The sequence below is a fragment of the Symphalangus syndactylus genome, chromosome X (genome assembly GCF_028878055.3).
Source record: "Symphalangus syndactylus isolate Jambi chromosome X, NHGRI_mSymSyn1-v2.1_pri, whole genome shotgun sequence".
Classification (NCBI taxonomy): Eukaryota; Metazoa; Chordata; class Mammalia; order Primates; family Hylobatidae; genus Symphalangus; species Symphalangus syndactylus.
This window is the reverse complement of record NC_072447.2, coordinates 46,607,598-46,629,469: the sequence shown is the minus strand read 5'-3', so window position 1 is coordinate 46,629,469 and position 21,872 is coordinate 46,607,598. Positions and strand designations below refer to the sequence as shown.

The window sequence follows — 21,872 nt, the reverse complement described above, 5'->3', positions numbered from 1 at the left end:
AGGCCAGGCGCGGTGGCTCACACCTGTAATCCCCCGCCCCAACCCAGCACTGAGGAGGGCAGATCATGAGATCAGGAGTTCGAGACCAGCCTGGCCAACATGGTGAAACCCTGTCTCTACTAAAAATACAAAAATTAGCTGGGCATGGTGGTGCATGCCTGTAATCCCAGCTACTCATGAGGCTGAGGCAGGAGAGTTGCTTGAACCCGGGAGGCAGAGGTTGCAGTGAGCTGAGATCGTGCCACTGCCCTCCAGCCTGCGCAACAGAGTGAGACTCTGTCTCAAAGAAAAACAAAAAAAAACCTTTACATTTGTAGCTATTTCTTTAAATTAGAGAGTCTTTTCAGATACATAAAAATATGTGGATTATTGTGTAAGCATTTCCATAATTTAATGTGCTTAGTAAATAGTCTTGTCTAGATGATTACTTTTTCTCTGAAACTATTTCTGATATTACCATATTATGTGAAAGAGTTTCCCTCTGTCGCCCAGGCTGTAGTACAGTGGCACAATCATAGTTCGTTGCAGCCTACTCAGACTACTGTGCTCAAGCAGTCCTTCTGCCTCAGATTCGTGAGGAGCTGGGACTACAGTTTCATGCCACCATCCCTGACTAATTTTTTAAAATTGTTTTTTTAGAGATGGAGGTCTCTCTCTTTTACCTAGGCTGATCTCAAACCCCTGGCCTCAAGCAGTATTCCTGCCCAGGCCTTCTGATTAGCTGGGATTACAGGCCCATCTCTTATCTATTTGCTTTTAATGGAATGTATTAGATCTGCGTTGTACAATTAGTTAACACTGGTCACATGTAACCTTTAAATTTTAAATTAATTAAAATAAATAAAATTAGATTAAATTAAACATTCATTTTTTTCAAGTCACACTGACCACCTTTCAAGTGCTCAATACCCACATGTGGTTTTTGGCTATCATATTGGATGACACAGATACAGATCTTTTCCATCCTTGCACAAATTTGTACTGAACAGTGCTGCAGACTGTGCATGTATCTATTATTTGCCTTCCCATCTGTACTCCAGTTTTATACCTGGAAATATTTTTTTTAATGCCTGTGGATTTAAGTAAAGTGTTAAAAAATAGTCTCATGTGGAATAACCTTCTGCCTCAAATTCAAGAGAAATCTTTGATATAATACTATTGTTAAGTCACAGGTGTGTTGTTCCGACTATATTTTAATTGCGTTACAGTTATTTGAATATTTATGTTTTAGGACATACACATTGTTATAGTCACATCTCCTTGATGATTATAGTAATGTAGTTCTACTCTATGATAGTTTAAAATTTATGTCTCCATAGGACTATTATTAGCTAAACTCAATAGTATGAAATTCTGGCTGTTGTTAACTGAAATAATTTTGTATTTGTGGTTCAAAATTTAACTCTTAAGAGAAATAAAGGAATTCAGAACGTTTTTTGGAGACTCAATCTTGTCTTCCTTAGAAATAGGAGTACTTTGATTATTTTTGAAAGAAAAATTATCCTACAGCCTGGTATTCAAATATATATATGTATATAAAATATATTTCTGCTAAATTATTTATGGTAGTTTATTTTTCCATTTTATATACATACTGGATTCTCAATTTGATTTTTAATACTGCCTGTATACTTATTAGGAGCAATTTCAATGGTGTATCTTTCAAAGATAAATTTCATTTTAGTTATGTGACACTTTATCTTTCATTGTTATGAATTGCCTTTTTACTTTTTGCAGTCTTGCGTTGAAATGTATCAGAAAGTATAATGTAAAAAAAAGCTGAGTAGAAATCTTATAATTAAAAGTTGTAGCAAGTCGTGAAAATGGCTCATGCTTTTATTGCCATTTTGATGTTTTTGATGGCAAAAGTGTTGAGAAAAAAAGTCTTTAGATTCACGTGATAACCTGACAGAGTGAAACATCTTAAGGCTTGAAAGGGCAAGTAGAAGTTATAATTATTGTGTAGATTCACAATCCTTGTATTGAATTACTCGTCTTTGCTCTCATGCTGCAGGCCATAGAGCGAGAAAAAGCCGAGAAGTTCAGAAAACTGCAAGATGCCAGCAGATCAGCTCAGGCCCTGGTGGAACAGATGGTGAATGGTAATTACACGAGTTGATTTAGATAATCTTCTTAGGGATTTGATAAACACATAGGTTCATATTTATCAGCTGAATTATATCAGACAAGCACTTCTTGAGTACAAATTTAAATTAAAAGGAGTTCATATGTTTTTTATTATTTTTTTTTAATGCTAAGCAAATTATTAGGAGAAATTCAACTTTGAGACTATTGGAAGAAAATGGGATGTGGTAGAATATTTTATCAGTCTGTAGCAGAGAAATAAATTTTAATGCAAATCTGCTAGCATTTATCCAAAGAATTTAAGAAACTAAGGTTTACGGAAATTTGAAAACATTAACAGTTATGTTATATATGTAAAACTGATCATCATCTGATTTTAAATCATTTTTGCAATATGTTTTTCCAGACTAAAATTGTATGGAATGTTTTACCGTCATTCGTGTTTTCTAATAATATATATGACGTTTTCTGTGTTACTGTTTATCACTTTCTCTCATTTAAAAGAAAAAGGCTCTTCGGGATAACCTTTACTTTTAAGTAACTTTTTTAGAGTGAGATAAAAGCATAAAGCTAGCCAAGCTTTTGTCTTTCTTTTTCAAGAATAAATTAAAATTAATCTTTGCTAATACTCAGTGCCTCAAACGTTATGTGTACCAAATATGTCATTGACATGATATGTAAACAACCTTCTTTCAAATTATCATTGCTATACTACTATATTTCCAGATAAAATTTTATGAAAATCAGGGATAATGCTATTTCCAAATAAGATTATTTTTCATTTTGTAGAAGATGTTTACAAGAACATCATAAATAAATATAACAAATGTTTTTGTTGTGCATGTCAGCTTTTTCCAGAATCTGCCTGCATTTTGGGGCATAAATTCTGTGTATAAGTTATTTTTGGCCTTAATTGCAAATTTGGCATTAAAAAGTTCAGTGGTCTTCCTAGAAACTCAATTCATTTTCTTCATCTAATGAGTCCCGTGACTGACTCTATTTGGTTAAAAATGAAAACAAGCAAATATAACAGCTGAGACTTGAGTGAACAATTTAAGAACAGATAATGAAAATACCAATAGATTTTTATTTAGATGTATGTTGCTTGGTAATTTTAACTGATCAACTTAATAGCATATTCATGTTAAATAAAGTTATGTGATCTAAAAATATTCTCCTAGTTGTTATGTAAATTCCCCCTAGAAACTGTATTATCATCACTTTTTCATATTAATAAGCTGGTGCAAGGGTTATACTTTAAATGGTCTCATTTCATAATTATATATCAAGATTACCTCACTTTAGATCATCTGATAACAACATACACTGAATTAATCAGAAATAATTTAAGCATTTAGAAATCAAGGGAATGATTTTTAATTTTTGGTAAGTAAAACTACATGCAGGATTTAAACGATCGTGTGACTAGTGACAATATTAGTTTTCTTGATTATTTCCCTCATAGTTCTAATTTTTGGAGGCATGTAGAAAAGTGAAGACGCATAGTAGGTGCTTAGTAAATATTAATTGGCCAAATTCTGTTTAGCAAAGCAAAATTAAGGCCGTTGTTGAGGTAATGACATTGGTAATTTTGGTGTGAAAATAATCAATAATCCTTCTGAAGGAAAATGCTAACTTTGGCAGATACCAGGGAACACTTGGGCGTATGGGTGTGATTTGAGACATTCCTGTTTGGTTTGACTGTATTGATCAAATTTTATGCTACCCATTTTTTCTACCAGTAAAGGTATGGTCTAACTGATATGTCATTAGGCTCAAGTTTCGGCCATAACCAGGATGACTACTTAAAATGACCATAGCTCTGTTTCCCCACTAAATAAAATAATTTACGAAATTACTTAAGAAAAAAAAGGCTCGAATATTCCAACTTATCTATTTGTTCCTTTTTTTGTCGTTCAAGGAACAAATTGCATAATATTTATTTTCTGTGATTGTGCAAATTGTGAGATAAGCTAGACACATATTAAGTGCCTAGAGTACCTCTTCAGGTGTATTTCAGAGGGACTGCTACCCTAAATCATAATGGCTCCTTTAGTATAGAGCCCAAAACTCCATTTGACTGGTGTAGCTCATGAAGCTGAAAGACAAATGGAGCTTTCTGTAAACTAGGATTCCAACAATTATTGCATTAAAGCTCTTAAATTTATAAGTCCAGAATCTTCCTTCCGAAGCTTAGGCTATGGAGATATAATAAATCTCACAACCACGTAATTTGCATACATCCTTGCCCTTTTTTTATAGAAATGACAATGAGCGCTGAATCAATGTAGTTCATTTAGGACCTCATGTAAATGGCTGTTCCTCTTAACCATGTATAGTTTCCTCAAAAGTTAAGATAAAGATAAACCACTCTTGTATAATGTCATAGTATTATGCCACTAATAAAAATATATGCGTATATATTTATAAATTTGATGTACGCTTAGCACAGTGAAAACATTTAACATATATTCATAGTGTAAAAATATGTAGAATAGCATAAGTATAGCTATTATATATTTTAAAAAATTCTGTGAACTATAGTTTATATGTATTTATGCTGGTACATGCATAGCAAACTGAATTTTCTACTTAAAATAATTTGCTCTAAGATTAAATTACTTTTTAAAAATTTAGAATAATTTTGTAACTCGTCAGTTTGCTCTTAGAATGAAATTCCAAGATGGAAAAAATAATTTCTCATAACTTATTTTACTTCAGTTTTGACCTGAAATGGTACATCAGACATATTTGCAAATGATTTCTGTCTGTTTCTAAATGTCTATGAAGCAATGAAGATTCAACATCACTTAAGTAATGAAAAAAACGAAATCTATTTGTCCTGAAGGCAATTTATTGAAGGAATTTAAGACATACACTGAGAAGACAGGGTAGGGTGTTAAGGTTGTTGAAAGTACAAAGTTTACCATGGTTACAATGTAGAAGCGAACTTCATCTGATGGTGCAAAGTATTGTTAAAAATCATTTGTACATCCTGGAAAGAATATGTCTAGTAACATATGTATAAGTTTTCAGTGTCATGTACCAGTTTTACGATCAATGGGAAGATAATTTTCATTTTGACTGTATTTTATCAAATGTGAAGAGTTGTGTGCAGAATTTTAAAACAGTTAATATTAACCATGTTGTTGATTTTACAGCGATAATTTATATATAAAGGGTTTATAGACAGTAAGAGATTCTTACTAATTTATTTGGAATTTTTAACCAAAGAAAGACGTTGCCCAAATTCCTTGCCTACTTTAAAACTATACATGGACGTTTTCCTTATGGATGTTCCAGTTCTTTTGGTCAGAGTAGAAGTGATCTTTCACGATCATAGACTAAAAAGAGAAGCTACTAAAAGGAGAGTGTTAACTAAAGAAAATCATGTTTCTGGCATTTTGGCATGAAATTTTGGTATAATTTTTAACTGATTTATCTCTATCTTAGCTGTATTTTTTGTTTGAACTAACATTAAAATTAATTTACTGTACTTATGTCAACATTAATTGGTTTTAGAAATGTGACAGAATATTGGATGGTGCAAAGTACCTCTTTTTACTAGAGACATTTTTTGATAGCTATAATTTTCATGCAGATTACCATCAATATGTAAGATTAGGATCATAACCCTGGTCTCAGGAAACTGTTAACTTAATGAGGGCAAGTGAGAGGCTAGACCAGGTATCTAGGGATGTATTTATATATTCCTGTAGCTATGTATATTGAAAAGGGAGTTTCCAAATTCTTCATTTTACTTTTTAAGAAAGATGTGATATAACTTTATTTAAGGTTTATTTTTACATTTCTTAATTTAAATACAAAATGTTGTAAATAATTTAGAAATTTAGAAAAATTTAGCCATTAAATATCGTAAGTAATATTTCTAATGCTTTAATAATATTGCTAACTAATTATGGTTTTTTAAGATTTTAATTTGAACAATCTTTCAACTGATGCTTATCAAGACCAAGGCCTTTCAGTGTATTATTGAGATTGTGGAGTTTTAGGACAACCTAGGACTAAAATAATATACATATGATTATACCTAAACATATGTCTGTTTTTATCTATTTAGGATTAGATCTAATCCTTTTTGTAAAATAGTGTTCTTGCATGAGTACATACAGTCTTATCAATCAGGTATATAACACAAAAAAGCCTAGTTTAGATAAACTGGTTTTCCATATTAATACTGAAATTACCAAAATATGGTCATATCAAAACATTTATTTGAAAACATATGTAGGCGTAGCTCAGGTACTTGTTCTTTAGTCTATAAGATGCTTTCACCATAATTTCTAGAGGAGATACTATAATTATCTAATAGGGTTAGTTAAATTGTGGTTCATTTTCAATTTCTATTTGTAGTTTTCTGTGTGTTAATTAAGAGTCTAAAGACAATCACATTAAGGACATGTTTAAATAAAAGTGGTAATTATTAGTATATTAGACTAAAGAACATCTCAAAACTATCATTCGCTGAGTGCTAGATTATAGTGTTTAAGGTGATACCTGATAATAAGTATGCTAACTGTTGTAATTAAATGGCACAGAATGATAACACTGACGAGGGCTCTTCTTATCCATAACATTAACCAAGTAACTATCTTTTTTTTTTCTTGTATTTTGGTTCATAGCTCATTAGATAATTTCAATTATGTTATTTGAGGTGGGCAACCAAATATTGTCAGATGGGTGAGGTTAGGGATCATAGTCAGTTTGGCTCATCTCAAAGCTAAAACTCTCATGATCACTGGAAAAAATTTCAGTAGCAGCAGCTCTTCTAGTCATATATTTTAATGGCAAGACATATTGCAAATAGTCTGTATACAAATGTGGCATGGAGATGTACCATTTGTAGTAGCCCAGGCCCTTCATCATGAATGAGTAGCCTTCCACAGTTGCATATATTTCCTCTTATTCCTTCCTCAGTACTGGGCAGTTTGATGTATATTTCTTCTTTCTCCACATGACACTTAGTATAATGCTCTACATAGAGTTAACATTCAATAAATGTTTTTAATTGACAGGCACATTTTTCTTGGTTTAAGTCTAATCTCCAAAAGGAAGAGCCTCTGTGGGTGTGTGTGCGCACGGCGTGCATGCACGGGTGAACTTGCATGTGCAGACATGTGCGCGTGTGTGTCCATGTGTGTGGAAGGAAGAGACTGTTGTCACTGTTCTTGTGGGAATTGAGTGGCAAAAACAAATATGAGTAAAAATCTGACTTTTTTCTAATTTTGTGATGTTTGAAAATAAAAAAGCAAAAGGGCTATATTAGTAAAATTTATATTGCCTTCACTAGGGGCATTACTTTTATATATACCATTAATTTTTAAAAGCTATTACTTTAAGTCAGTGCGGTCACAGAAGCCTCTAAAATTTAGCCTCAGAACTTGTCTTCACGGGTTTTGAATATCTGTCTATTACATTTTAGGCTGTTACATTGAATGCTAAATGGACTTGTAATAACCCTCACTTAAAGTGCAGCAAAAATAGGAGACTGTTTATTAGCAGCTTTATTTTAAGTTTCTATTCCAAATATTCTTTTAACTCAAGAGCTCTGGAAACACTAGTTTTGCATTATTCTACCCTGGCTTCATGGCTAATGATGAATATACTTGATGAGGAATACTTCACTTTAAGTGGCAGTTCTGAAGTACTTGCATGGAAGGTGGTGCACAATTAAAATTATTCTAACAGTCTGTTATGCACTGTACACAAGTAATAAAATTAATGGATGCACTTCAAGTAATGATCCATTTCCTCTGGGTGCAATATATTTATTCATAGACTATTTCAGGGGTTGTTTAGAATATGAGATGTGAATGGATTATGATCCATTATCCCTGAGATTCTAATGTGCTACCACAAAATGGTTTCCATAAGTATTGTTCATAATGCCTGGTGTGTTAGTATTTGTATTCTTAAACAGCTAACACAAAATTAGAAAACAGATGCTCAGATGATTGATACTTAAAACTTTTCAGATGTTTACACTTACAAACTCTTACAAAACTTAAAATTTTCTATTGAGCCAAGGAGCATAATTCTATGAAATACACCTAAAACAATTATATATAATAATAAAACTATCCATATGCAAATATTTACTTGGAAAACGCTTTGAACCCTTTTTTATTCTAGAAAGGTTTTAATGGACTTTCTTAGAAAATCAACAGTAGTCCTGGCATTTAGATGGTCAGTTAATTCATAAAGTTGAAGTAATAGCATTTCTAATTTTAATTTAAGAGAGGTACATTAAGTAATGTGACACATGACATTGCTCTCCATCCCCTGCCCAAGTATTTTAAAGCAAATTTGATGCAAGAGAGATTGTGTGCTTGTTTGTTTATGGCTTTTGGCTTCAGTGTACATTAGTCTCATAATTTTTATATTCATATAGAATACACTATTGATTTGGTATTGAATGAGTTCATGAGTACAGTGTAGTTATTCTCTTTCTACTCCAGGCTGAGAATTCTATTAGATACTGCCAGTGGAGACATTTCCTAGAGGAGTTTATAGTTTGGAAGGATAGTTTATGCCCTTGTTGAGCAGGTAGCATATTCACAATGAATTAATACAATGTTTGCATACAAATCCTTCATAACAAGGCTTTTGATTATCTGTGGCCAACATTATGTCTTTTCTAGTAACATCTAGAAATTTCCATGTTTTTTTGAAATTTTTGGTTTCTTCATAACTTCAATCTCAAATGATTACAAATGTGGCAGAATATTCCAGGATTCCCAAATAAACTCTTTTTACTTTTATTTTAGCTGGAGACAGGGTCTTGCTCTGTCGCCCAGGCTAGAACACAGTGATGCAATCATAGCTCACTGCAGCCTCGAACTCCTCCTGGGCTCAAAGAATCCCTGGTTATTGATAAAATTTCTTTAAGAAATGTATAAATACACCTTCTATATCCCATATTAGTCCTATATTATATAAAATTAGGACTAATTTTAAAATAGTGTTATTAGCTTTTTATACATGGCCTGTTTCAGTCATTAAGAAGACTCCCTCTCCCCCTAATTTTCACACAAGAGACCTGGTCTCTTGTTTTCTGAATATTCTTTTTCATTTCCTCTATATGACATTGTCTAATATGTCTTTGTTGCCTAGTATGTGTCAGCGTTTGTTTTGAGTAAGTTATATATGTTAACTCAGAACTTTGATAACTATCCTATGAGGTCGATTCTATTTTTAATCCTCATTTCATGGCTGAGAAAAATGAGATCCAGTGAAATTAAGTAACTGAACCTATTTCACACATCTAGTAAGGGGCGTCAAATTTGAACTCTGGTCTCTTTAGCGCCAGAATGCTCACTGGTCATTTCTCTGCCTTTCTGCCTGCCTCCCCCTTTTTGCTATTATAGAAGTCGCTCTTGTACCTATCACTGCATTTTAATTGCCTGCATTCAGTTATAAAGATCAATATGCAAATAAGTAGAGCGTATTATAAATTTCAGTGTTATGAATTTGTACGAAGTTGACTTTTCTTCATCATTTTAATTTCTTTTACAGTGATATATTGCAACATTGTTGGGGGGCACAACATAGAGTTTTGTGTAATGATCAACAATGACTCATTAAAACCTGTCCCTAGATTTTAACAGATACTGCAGCGCCTACTGGTACTTCACTATAGGTTTATCATTTTACAAAATTAACATATCCATATTGAAAATCAACTTATAGTTTTATTTTTTCATTTGCTACAATTTGTATGGTTGACCTTTCTCAGGGACACAAAGTGATTTCTCTCTGTGTTCCCTTCTCATTTAGACAAATTTTGAATAAGACTCAATCCAGCATCAGTCTATCGGTCCCTTTAATTTAGCATTTCTTTTTTGCCTATTTAATGCTTGGTTTATGTTGACTTTTCACCCTTCATGGACTTCTAACTGCTTGTTCAAGTTCAACATATGCTGAAAATATTTCTCCTAAATATCTGATCATTTAGATCCATGCCACATTTTTTTGTTATTAACGTAATTTAAAAATTCTGTCTAGTATATTTTTAATTATCTTTTTATTTTCCAGAAATGTTAACGTTTTATCATAATACTTTTTTCAAACGGAGTGCTCATGCGCTTGCAGTTTCACATTCTTCTCTTATACTTTATACCAAATGTGGTCATTTTATAACAACAGTTACTTAATGGCATCGCTTAAAAAATATTTTCGTACAATTTTTGATCACTCCTCAAAATCTAACGATCAAAAACAGCATGTCACAATTGCTTCCTTAAGTATTAGGAAGATATAGAATATGTAGCTCCTGTAGACCACGGACTTCTTTTATACTTAGTTATATGGAGCCATGTATATATTCTCTTTTTACATTCTATTATTTCCATTGTATCTCATTAAAAATATATCAGGGAAGAAGGAGGGGAAAATAGTTGACAATAATATTTGCAAAGTTTGTCTCCTTCACCGCCATCCTGAGTAGCATTATGCTTTGAAATTAGTGAAGTTACAGTTGTGTTTCAAATGAATTGAGGGACATGGTTTGGCAGCATTAATATCATTATGACAAATAGAACATTAGACTATCAGGGCAGAGGGAAGTGAAAGAGGATAAAATAATATAGTTGTTGAATTCACATCTATTTTTTTTTAGTCTTTAAAAAGGATAAAGTGGGAGGCATGTACAAGTTAGCAAAACCACAGGCCTTATGTTTCTAGAGACGTTCTTCAGACTTTTTAAGAACTTAGCTTCCCTTAAACTAAATTATATTACCAGAAAATTAAGTAAAATGAACATTTATAAAAGTAGATTATCTTAGGCAACCTATTCTTCTACCAACCTACTCTTCGAACTTTTAGGTATTTTAACCTAGAGAAAGAACCTTATAGTGAGTTTATGTTCTTTTAAGATCCCTGTAGGTAAATGAGGGAATATAAAACATTTAAATATTCAGTATTTCCAAAGTATAAGAAAGTTATCAGTGCTAATGTAGCTATGTTTAAAAATGCATGATATCATAGTTAATATATTTTCTTTTATGTTCTGTCATTTATTAAGAAAACTATATAAGCTAATAAATCTAAGAAAGTCTAAATTTTGTAAACTAACTTTAGAGAGTTCGAATATTTTAACCCATAGCATAGCGTGATGTTGCCTGCTTTCATGCTATGTATGGAATAATATGTATTTGGATTGGTATTCGTCATATACGAAATGACATAGCATACTCCATGGTTCATAGTAGGTACTCCAGAATGGTAATGGTCACAATGATATGCTTGTGTTTCCATTTTTCCCTTGATAAAGTTTTCTGGGTTTGGTATTACTATAGATGATTTTAAAACTTTGAGATCAATTTCTAGATTTATAAATTTAAAAATGTTTCATATTAGAAAGATTATTTTTCCTAATACTTGTTTCACTTCCTTGGATCCATGGACAATCTGAATCTGAGATGGAGTCTCGCTCTGTCACCCAGGCTGGAGTGCAGTGGTGCGATCTCGGCTCACTGCAAGCTCCGCCTCCCAGGTTCATGCCATTCTCCTGCCTCAGCCTCTCGAGTAGCTGGGACTACAGGCGCCCGCCACCACGCCCGGCTAATTTTTTGTATTTTTGGTAGAGACGGGGTTTCACCGTGTTAGCCAGGATGGTCTTGATCTCCTGACCTCGTGATCCCCCACCTCGGCCTCCCAAAGTGTTGGAATTATAGGCGTGAGCCACCATTCCCAGCCGACAGTCTGTTTATTTCTAGTCTTCTATAAATGAAATAAGGAATAGTTAATCTTGGATATTTTTTCCTGTTTTTAAAACTATGAAAATACTATTTAAACTAATTTCTAAGCCCCTTTTTAAAATTAAAAATGTAAGTTAGTTCATGGAAGTATATTTGAGTAATGTGCATGATATTTAAAATGTATCTGAAAACATCTAAAATGTTACTTGTTCATGATCAGCCTTCCAGCTCCCATCAGATCTTAGAGCACTTTTGTTTTTATTTAAGTTTTTATTTAATATTTTATTTAAATATATTCTACTTTTCTACATCTTATGTCTTATTACTTGATGGCATTGATACTCTTTGTTGTGGCGCAAGTCTAATAATTCACAATGAATAATCTGAACTCATATTTACACATTTATATCTTAGAAAATAATTGATTTGGTTTGAAATCATTCATGTGGTCAATACTTTTATAATTATGATGTGTTGCCTTTCAGATCATTTCTTTCAGTCTGTGGGTTCAGGGCATATATTTAATTTTTTTCTTTCTAGAGGGTGTTAATGCCGATAGCATCAAACAAGCCTCAGAACAACTGAACAGCCGGTGGATCGAATTCTGCCAGTTGCTAAGTGAGAGACTTAACTGGCTGGAGTATCAGAGCAACATCATCACTTTCTATAATGAGCTACAACAATTGGAGCAGATGACAACTACTGCTGAAAACTGGTTGAAAATCCAACCCACCACCCCATCAGAGCCAACAGCAATTAAAAGTCAGTTAAAAATTTGTAAGGTAAGAATCTTTTCTCCTTTCATTTGGAGCATAATCAATAGTTATTTCTTGGCGATTTCCAAGAAGACAATAACAAATTATTTAGTAATGAAACGTTCACCTTCTAAGGATTTAGCTAAGCACAATAAAGTTCAAAATGTAAGCAACAAAATCAGTTTAAATATGTAAGACATATATACCCGGATTCTAAAATTGTATTTGGCGTAGTTACACAGAGCTAATTGATTATTTTGGTTTGCGTAAGCGTGAGGCGGTTTAGGAGTGTGGAAACCACATGTATCCTATGAAAAATGGCCTCTACTTTGGAACTCTTTCTTTGCGACGAGTGAAACATAGTCATTTTGAAAAAGTGGAATCCATGGAAATAGTTTGAAACATTGGTCAACAACAAGCTTAGATGCAATATAACTGGATACATAAGGAAAATATTTAAAACTGATCGACCTCTCAAATTATGATAATTTGAGGAAGGTTTCTTTACAAAAAGATATTTTTAAAATGTATCTGGAGTACAGAGGAACCACACCGGATAGTGTAGTAACCCAGCATCAGAGTTCTTACCTCTTTTAGGCCAGAAAGGATCAGTGAGAGAGAAGTTACAGAAACTCAGGAGACAGTCAGATCCTCACGGTAAAAGCAGCATGGCCAGCTTAAGAAATCCTCATAGAAATGGAGTCAGAAAAATAAACACCCCACTTCACTTTTTTCCCTGCCTCCCGAATCTTGTCAGGGCTCCTCACTGACTAAACTTAATTGTAAGGCAAAGGACAAGGAACTGTCATCTGTAAATATCAGTCTCCTGGGTTACAGGAGAAGAGTGGACAGTGGATCTGGAGGGGCAAACAAGATGGATGTGGACAAAAGGGCCTGAGAATGAGATGAAAGGATTATGCCTTCAGGTGTAAGAAAAGAAGAGCTGTATAATAATGAAAATAGCCTAAACTGTTTTCATTGTTACTATGAGCTATGTACTTTTCACGGGGAATGAGAAACTGATTAGGGGATGGACTAAAACGTTTCCAGGATGAATCTTTAGTGATAGATCGAGATGATTACATTTAATACAAAAGACAAGGAGTAGAGATTGATTTGCATACTTTTAAAAGAATGGTTTAAATAAAGGTAGAATAGACATGGATAGGTGATAAGGTTGATTTAAAAAAGGTATTGGACCCAAAAAGTGATCAGAAATTCAAAGCTATTTTGAAGAGAAAAACAACTGAAGGACGTGATGGTTCTTCTTCAAGTATTGGACCTGTAGCATTACTAGGTTTTCTGTTCTTGTGTTAGTTTGCTGAGGAAATAAACTCAGAAAGTATACTTTTGGAGAAAGAAGATAAGGCACTTATTAAGCAAATACACACATCTAAGGAATTTCTACGTTTAGATACATTTTGTAATTTCAGAATAAAACCCATGCCGTTTTTCCTATGAATCAGAGGAATAATCCAAATACATTATTTCTTGCAACAAAATCTGATGTTACCTTATCTGATTCTTGAGATTCAGATATAGTAGTTAGTAATAGTACCTACACAGTACATTCATGCATAAAATATATATATTAAGTGTCTCTAATGTGTCTAAGAATGCTACTGAGTGTATTAATCAGCTCAGGCTGCCACAATAAATACCACAGACTGCATGGCTTAAACAACACAGGTTTGTTTTCTGAGAGTTCTAGAAGCCAGAAAGTCCAGGATCAAGGTTTGGTACGGTTCAGCTTTATCTTCTGGTGAAGACTCTCTTCCTGGCTTGCAGAGAACCAACTTCTCACTCTGTCCTCACATGGCTTTCCTCTGTGTGTATACATGGAGAGAGAGAGAAAGAGGGCTATTTTCCTTTCTCTCTCTTTCTCTCTGCCTCCTTTTATAAAGCCACCAATCCCTAAGGGATTCCCCCCCCCGCCACCCCCACCCAACCCTGATGACCTCATATAAACATCATTACCTCTTAAAAGTCCTATCACCAAATATAGTCTCACCGATGGTTAGGACTTCAACATGTCAATTTTGGAGGATACAATTCAGCCCATAGCACTAAGTTTTGGGAATATTAGAGTGGGCATTCATGGTCTCTGATTTTATTGTATTTATGGAAAGCAGAAGAGAGAGATATGAAACAATGGAATCAATATTTTTAAATTTCCTGCTAGGATCATTGGTTTAAACAAAGATGCAAAGCTTTGGGAGAATGACTAACAGGGAAAAACGAACCTGATAGGGCCACCAAGGGCATCTTCCTTGAGGGAGAAGCACTTGAGTTGAGACTTTTGTGATGAGTTAGAATTAGGTAAGAGAACAGTGAAGCTAAAGACTCCAGGCAGAAGGAACATGGCGATTGGGAGCAATAAAGGCCAGGCACCTGAATGAAGACCATTGTAAATGCTGAACATAGAGGGGCAGAGGAATGAGAGGAGAGACTAAGGGGAAAAGGCAGGTGTACAGGAGACAAACCAATGACTTCTGGAACCTGCTAGTATCTTGGTCTTGATTTGAGGAACAAATGGAGATCACCAGAGGTTTTATATATTAAAGATTTTCTGGAGGTTGAAGAAGTCATCCTAAGGGAAAATATTTCTCTTGCTGCATCCAGCCACAAAGTTCCAAATTCTGTTGTCACTTCCTTGTTACCCCTTACTCTTTCTCTCAGACCCATTGGTGCCTATTAATTTGAAGAATCATTTTATGTAAAATATTTAGCAAGATAAGTTTAATATTATTCGTACAAGGGCAAATATATATACTGTTCTGCTGAGATTAGTGATAGGTAAATAAATTATAACATGTTTCTCAGCATTTTATTTTATTTGGAGAAGTTTTATAACATTAGAGTGCATATTTAGCTCATATTCTAATGACTGGCAGAAATGGTTCTTAATATTTTGGGGGTTATAGAGCCTTATCAGAATTGGAAGAAATTCATGAACACTTTCCTGTGAAAAATACAAAAGCTTCCATGAGATAAGCATATAATTTTAAAGAATAAACACACTCAAAGTAGATGCCATACTCTGGAGGACCAACTAAACCAAATCCTTTTATGGAAATAATGGCTAATTGTTAACATCTTTTTAAACACTGAATACTTCAGTTCAAAATTATCTCTTCTATGATTTATTCTCAGAACATTAAGGTCTCAACTGAACATTTGCCCAAATGTTTTATTAGTTTCAAAGTCCCCTTTGTTTTTCAGAGCACACTTGGCTATAATGTTGGCTCTTTCTATAGCCCCCTGAACGGGAAAAATGGCGGCCCTCCATCTGGCCAAATATAAATCAGGTTGTTAATGGTTCACAGTAGGTGCCAATGCTGCCATTTGTAAATCTAGTATACAACGTATATATATATATGTTTCTGTACTATAAATACAGAATGTTACCCATTACCTCTTGTCTTATTTCTTATCCATGGATATATATCAACTTTCTAGCACTTGTTTGAGAGGATTTTGCTAAACATCTTTAATCCTCACCCACCAGAAAGATTGAATCGTCAGAGATTATTTTACCTGAATCAGCTCATAGTATTATAACCACATAAACACATTCCTCTGAAAGCTGTATTTATTTTTTTAATAAGTGCCATTGTACATTAGTCTTGCAACCATTACAGAATTTATGTGATAAATTTCTCAGCCATTCCTAAGACAAAAGTTACTCTCTCCCAAAGAGTATGAATGCCTCCATAAATATTAACTTTTTTTTGCCTTTCCACTTTGATTTTCAGGAAGCTCAGATTTAAATTTGTTCAGAATTGGTATAATTCTTTCCATTTTCTCTTGCTTCTAATAGGCTCATGTTCCAATTTTTAAATTTCAATTTTCCTGTTGTTACATATTAAATAGTAACTAATCCTCAAGTATTTTTTTTCTAAAGACAGCATATATATGAATTATAAGTAAGCAGCCATGATAATAACACTTTTAAAAAGGGCAGTGAAAACTTTCTGAGTTCAAATTATATACGTATTAAATACAAAACAATTCCAACTTCACTGGAAACAAGAGCATGAAAACATTTATGTAGAGAATAGCATGTCCAAAAGAAATACAGTGCTAGCCACAAATTCAAGCCACATATGTAATTTAAAATGGTCTAGAAACTACTTTAGGAAAGGAAAAAGAAAGGGTCAATGAATTTCAATAGTACATTTTACTTAACCTGATTTATCAAAAATATTATTTGAAAGTTTAGTCAATATTTAAAAACTTTGAGATTATGTTCTCAGCTTTTCTTAGTCTTCAGAATTAAACGTATTTTGTAATTTCAATGCATCTAAATTTGGACCAGCCACATTTCAGGTGCCCAGTTGCCACGTGAGCTAGTGATAGTACAGGAGTGTTCATGTGATTTTATCATACAAACCAGGTTACTACTGAGAGCGAAAGTGAGTGCTACTAAGAAGTGTGCCAGGACAACAAGAGGAAATCTGGACAGTCACTGTAATTTAAAAAGTGGCAATTGGCTGGGTGCGGTGGCTTACACCTGTAATCCCAGCACTTTGGGAGGCCAAGGTGGGCAGATCATGAGGTCAGGAGTTTGAGACTAGCCTGGCTAACATAGTGAAACTCCGTCTCTACTAAAAATACAAAAAAAGTAGCTGGACATGGTAGTGGGCACCTGTAATCCCAGCTACTCAGGAGGCTGAGGCAGGAGAATTGCTTGAACCTGGAATGTGAAGGTTGCAGTGGGCCAAGATCGCACCATTGCACTGCAGCCTGGGCAACAAGAGTGAGACTCTGTCTCAAAAAAAAAAAAAAGTGGTTGCCTGTTTTTTCAGGAGAAGTAATGAGACCATACAAAACATAGAAGATTATAGATATATTTTTATATTTGTGTGTGTATATACATAAAATATTATATTTTATATATGTGTATATAATCTATATAATTGTATCTTAATATATTTATAATTATAGTATACACATACATATATGTAGGTACATATGTAATTTATATTTTGCACAAATGAAACAGAAAATATTGTTCATTGAGTGAGCTTAGAATTTGAAGGAAAGGCACATTATTTTGATATAAGAGGGGTGCAGCCAAACACCTATATTTGATTTTTAGAAAGGATTTAAGGTCATGCGTAGTACTTTTCCACTTTACACATTGATACCCATTAATGCTCTAAATTATGTTATCTTGAAATTTAAATATCATTATATAGGATGATACATATTGAACAAAGAGCCAAGGTATCCTTAAATGGATGGCCTGTGGTAGAGGCTTGTCTATATTGTCATGGATGTTTCTTATCAGATATTTGTCAAGGTTATTAAGCTAAACTTGCCTTACTGCTTTTTAATGCCTTCTTTTGCAAAATGTAATGTATGCAAAGTAAAAGTGTTATTTACTTTCCATACTATGTGGCACAGGATGAAGTCAACCGGCTATCAGCTCTTCAACCTCAAATTGAACGATTAAAAATGCAAAGCATAGCCCTGAAAGAGAAAGGACAAGGACCCATGTTCCTGGATGCAGACTTTGTGGCCTTTACAAATCATTTTAACCAAGTCTTTTCTGATGTGCAGGCCAGAGAGAAAGAGCTACAGACAAGTAAGTAAAAAGCCTAAAATGGCTAACTTGACATTTTCCAAATTGGTTATTTGTGGGGAAATCCAGAAAGTACTAACATGAAACAATAATTTCTGTAAATGGAACCATTCTTCCTACAACCTATATTAACAAGTAACGAAATACTGTTGTAACAGATAAGCTGTCTTTAGAGTTTTTTGTGCTGATAATAATTTTGTGACTTTGAGAAACGAAACATGTTTTGTATGGGAATAGCTTCTCCTTGGTGGATTGTGGATTTCAAAATCAGATGTTTTGAATATAGAAGAAAATAAAAGAGCAGTTGAGGTCATATGAATACATTTTCATTAAGTCTGGCTCGCTGTATGTACAAGGATATTTGCTAGGCATCTTCTAATACTTCTGTCAATTTATCTGAAGAGTATTATAGCTTTAGCATACATGTGGCAACTGAAACTCAGCAAAGGACAAATTATTCTTTGGGCTACATTTTACTATTGGATCACTATAATTACATAAATCCTATTTTTTCCTTTGATGATACAAGATAAAAGTGGAGCAATTATGCAAATTCATACCATGTGACTAGCAAATTTTTCAAGATGTTTCTTTTGTCTCTTCCTGAATTGCTTTAATAAGATGATGTTAATACATAGTATCTGCTCCAAAATATCTCTACTCATCAACTTAATTTTAAGACAAAAATTCTTTTCAGAGACAGACTAATGACCACCTTTATGAAATAGTAAATGGGTTTTTGATTCAGGACTATATGCATGCTTATATGTGTTCATGTGCACACAAAGAATTATTGAGTACAATTGGGTTTGAAGGCATTAAGATAAAAGTATTTTTTTGAAAAAATCTCTGCCGCAAATTTGTTATGAGAAGCACAGGAACATGTGTTTGTTTTCTACTAAAACTTTAATTAGTTGGAAAATACATTATCCTATTCCTTTTCTTTGTAAATATTTAAATAATTCACCATATAATACCATTTCCAGAATTAATGTAGTGATACACAAAGCTTTTCTCATTTCCCAGCTTTTCATTTTTACAAAAATGAAATGAACTAAATAAAGCTAAGGATACTTTTTTTTTTTTTGTACTTCCGAATCGTTTTTGCTAAGGCGTTTATTTTCCTGTACAGGAAGTAAAACTTTATAAATAATATCAGCTCCCTCTAGTGGATTGCAGTATACTTGTTGCTGTGCCTCTGTAAAATCAATTTGGGAAAATATTTTAAATGTCCTAGATTTTCAAACATTGACCTATTTAACAATAATGTATTTTCACTTGTCATTACATACATAACCCCCTCTTAAAGTTAAATACATTTAGTGGCTATGCAATAATTGTTGGGCAAAGAAGCCATTTCACTGGAAATTTACTTTAATCTGCATATACCTCTTAATCATATTAAAGTTCAACTTTTTATCATTTACTTTAAAGATGTACAGAATAGCAATGTTTGGTAACTGAGATTTGTCTATGATGTTACGATATAAATACGTAATAATATATAGTCTCTATTTATACAGCTATCCATCCATCCATCCCTATCATCTGTCTTCTCTTTTTTAAATTTCATACCTACAAATAATGATTGTTTATAAAACTTCCTAACTTTTTCACTGCTTTTATATTTAAACAAATTGTCCCCATTTCTACTTTAGCAACACATCTTTAATGTTACTATTCACCCTTTTGGAATGCTTGTCTAGATTAATAAATAACCCTTTAATTAAATATGGAATATATATATATATATAGGGAATGAAAAATGTAGCATATGAAATTACATAGCAGTTTATTTTGTTAATTTGAAATTATTTCAAATAATTGCACATGTGTATGCATTATACTCAAACTGGCACCAAGGAGTAAATCTCATTTCTTGTATTACTCCACAGTACTTTGGACATATTAAGTATGCAGGAAATAAGAGATAACAGAAGTGCCTAGGCATCCATACTGACTTTTATTTCCTCTTTACTTTTTTAAACTTGCTTTTTCACACAAAAACCTGTCTTTTAAGATACACTTTCAGTTTTTGAAAATGGTATAAGGAACTGGTAGTTGTTATCTGATATAAGTGATAGAAGAAAATAATATAAAAAGATAAAATTCTATTTTCAAAGTAATTTTTACTCTATACATAAGTAATTTATACATCATTTTACCTAACCCTCAGAGAGAAACACATTGAGTATTTGTTATTACACCTATGTCACAGGTAAGCTAATGGGGCTTGAATAACTAAAAGGATGGATATGGGATGGTATAAGAGCTAGATTGTATACATGAATGTTCATAACAACATTATTCATAATAGCCAAAACGTAGAATAAACCCAAATGTGCATCCAGTGATGACTATATGAAGAAAATGGGCACATCCATACAAGGCAATGTTACTGAGTAATAAAAAGGGAGGAAGTACTGATACATGCTACAGCATGGATTACCCTTGAAGACATTATGCTAAGTGAAGGAAGCCAATCACAAAAGTTCATATGTTATATGAGTCTCTTGATATAAAATGGCCACAACTGGCAAATCTGTACAGGCAGAAATAAGATTAGTGGTTGCCTAGGTCTTGCAGGATGAGGGTGCGGAATTGTTTCCCATGACAGTTGGTAAAATACTTTTCTAGAAACTGAAAACCAGTAAACTCATGTTATATGCTAGATGAATATAGAAACACAGCATCTAGTCTGTTGTAGTTAATTGTTTCAAGAAAGAAAAAATGAAACCTTATTTCTAAATGTAAATAAGGAAAAACATTGGTGATATAATTTGAGTTTATTTCATTAACAATGTGGAAATCATGTCAACAAGGGATTTTGTTGGTTTGGTTTAGTTTTGCAAAAATGGAGAAAGTGACAGTATTACATATGACAAAGCCAGTGTTGTGGCTTTTCTAAAGTTTCAAAAATTATTATCTTCTGTACTACAACATTAGATTGCTTTCAGAAGAGTGTCTTGCTCACTTATTCACTAATAAATTTAAGAAATATTTTTGAACACCTGGTATACGCCGTAAAAGTACTGGGCACTAGGTAGTATATTTGGTGGAGAAAATCAAGAGCAATATGTCTTCATGGAGCTTATTGAAAGAAAGATAATAAAATTGAATATTTGAATATTATTGCAGATTATAATTACTTTGGGGTCTGGAACCGTGATTCTGGGGAGACGATGTTAGAATCAAACCTGGAGAATGGGCAGGTGCCAGCTATGTGATAAGTTGGAGAAAGGACATTAGGAGAAATGAAAAGAAACACAAATAGCCAAAGGTGAAGAATGAGGGCTTGACATGTCCAAAAGACATATAAAGGAGGCCAGAAAGGCTGGAATGTAACAAATCAAGGAAAGATTAGGACAAGATGAGGGTAGAATTGCTCAAGGCCCCCATAAACTTCTGTAAGAGGTTTGCATTTTAAGAGCAGTTGACATTTCCAAAAGAATTTCAATTGAGGAAATGAAGTAACCTTAGTTGTATTTTTTAAAAAGTCACCCTCTAGCTGGTATGTGAGGAAAAAATGCAATACAAGTCTGAGGAGAAGCAGGAAGACTTGTGGAAAGAATAGCCACGCAGAGGACAGTCCATTGAACCTTAAACTACGGTTGTGATAAGATAAAGAAAAATCATTTCAGGTGCTGGGAAAACTGGCTAGCCATATCTAGAAAGCTGCAACTGGATCCCTTCCTTACACCTTATACAAAAATTAATTCAAGATGG

At 33.3% G+C, this 21,872-nt stretch overlaps 1 protein-coding gene across 4 annotated transcripts in view; it reads left to right on the top strand.

Moving 5' to 3' along the window:
* DMD (dystrophin) overlaps positions 1-21,872 on the top strand; it is a 2,284,432-nt gene that overhangs the window by 856,650 nt on the left and 1,405,910 nt on the right. For all 4 annotated transcript variants that reach the window (XM_063634262.1, XM_063634265.1, XM_063634264.1 and 1 more), the window contains exons 19-21: positions 2,015-2,102; positions 12,345-12,586; positions 17,969-18,149. In XM_063634262.1, coding sequence (XP_063490332.1) covers positions 2,015-2,102; positions 12,345-12,586; positions 17,969-18,149 — 511 coding nt within the window. The remainder of the gene's footprint in view (positions 1-2,014; positions 2,103-12,344; positions 12,587-17,968; positions 18,150-21,872) is intronic.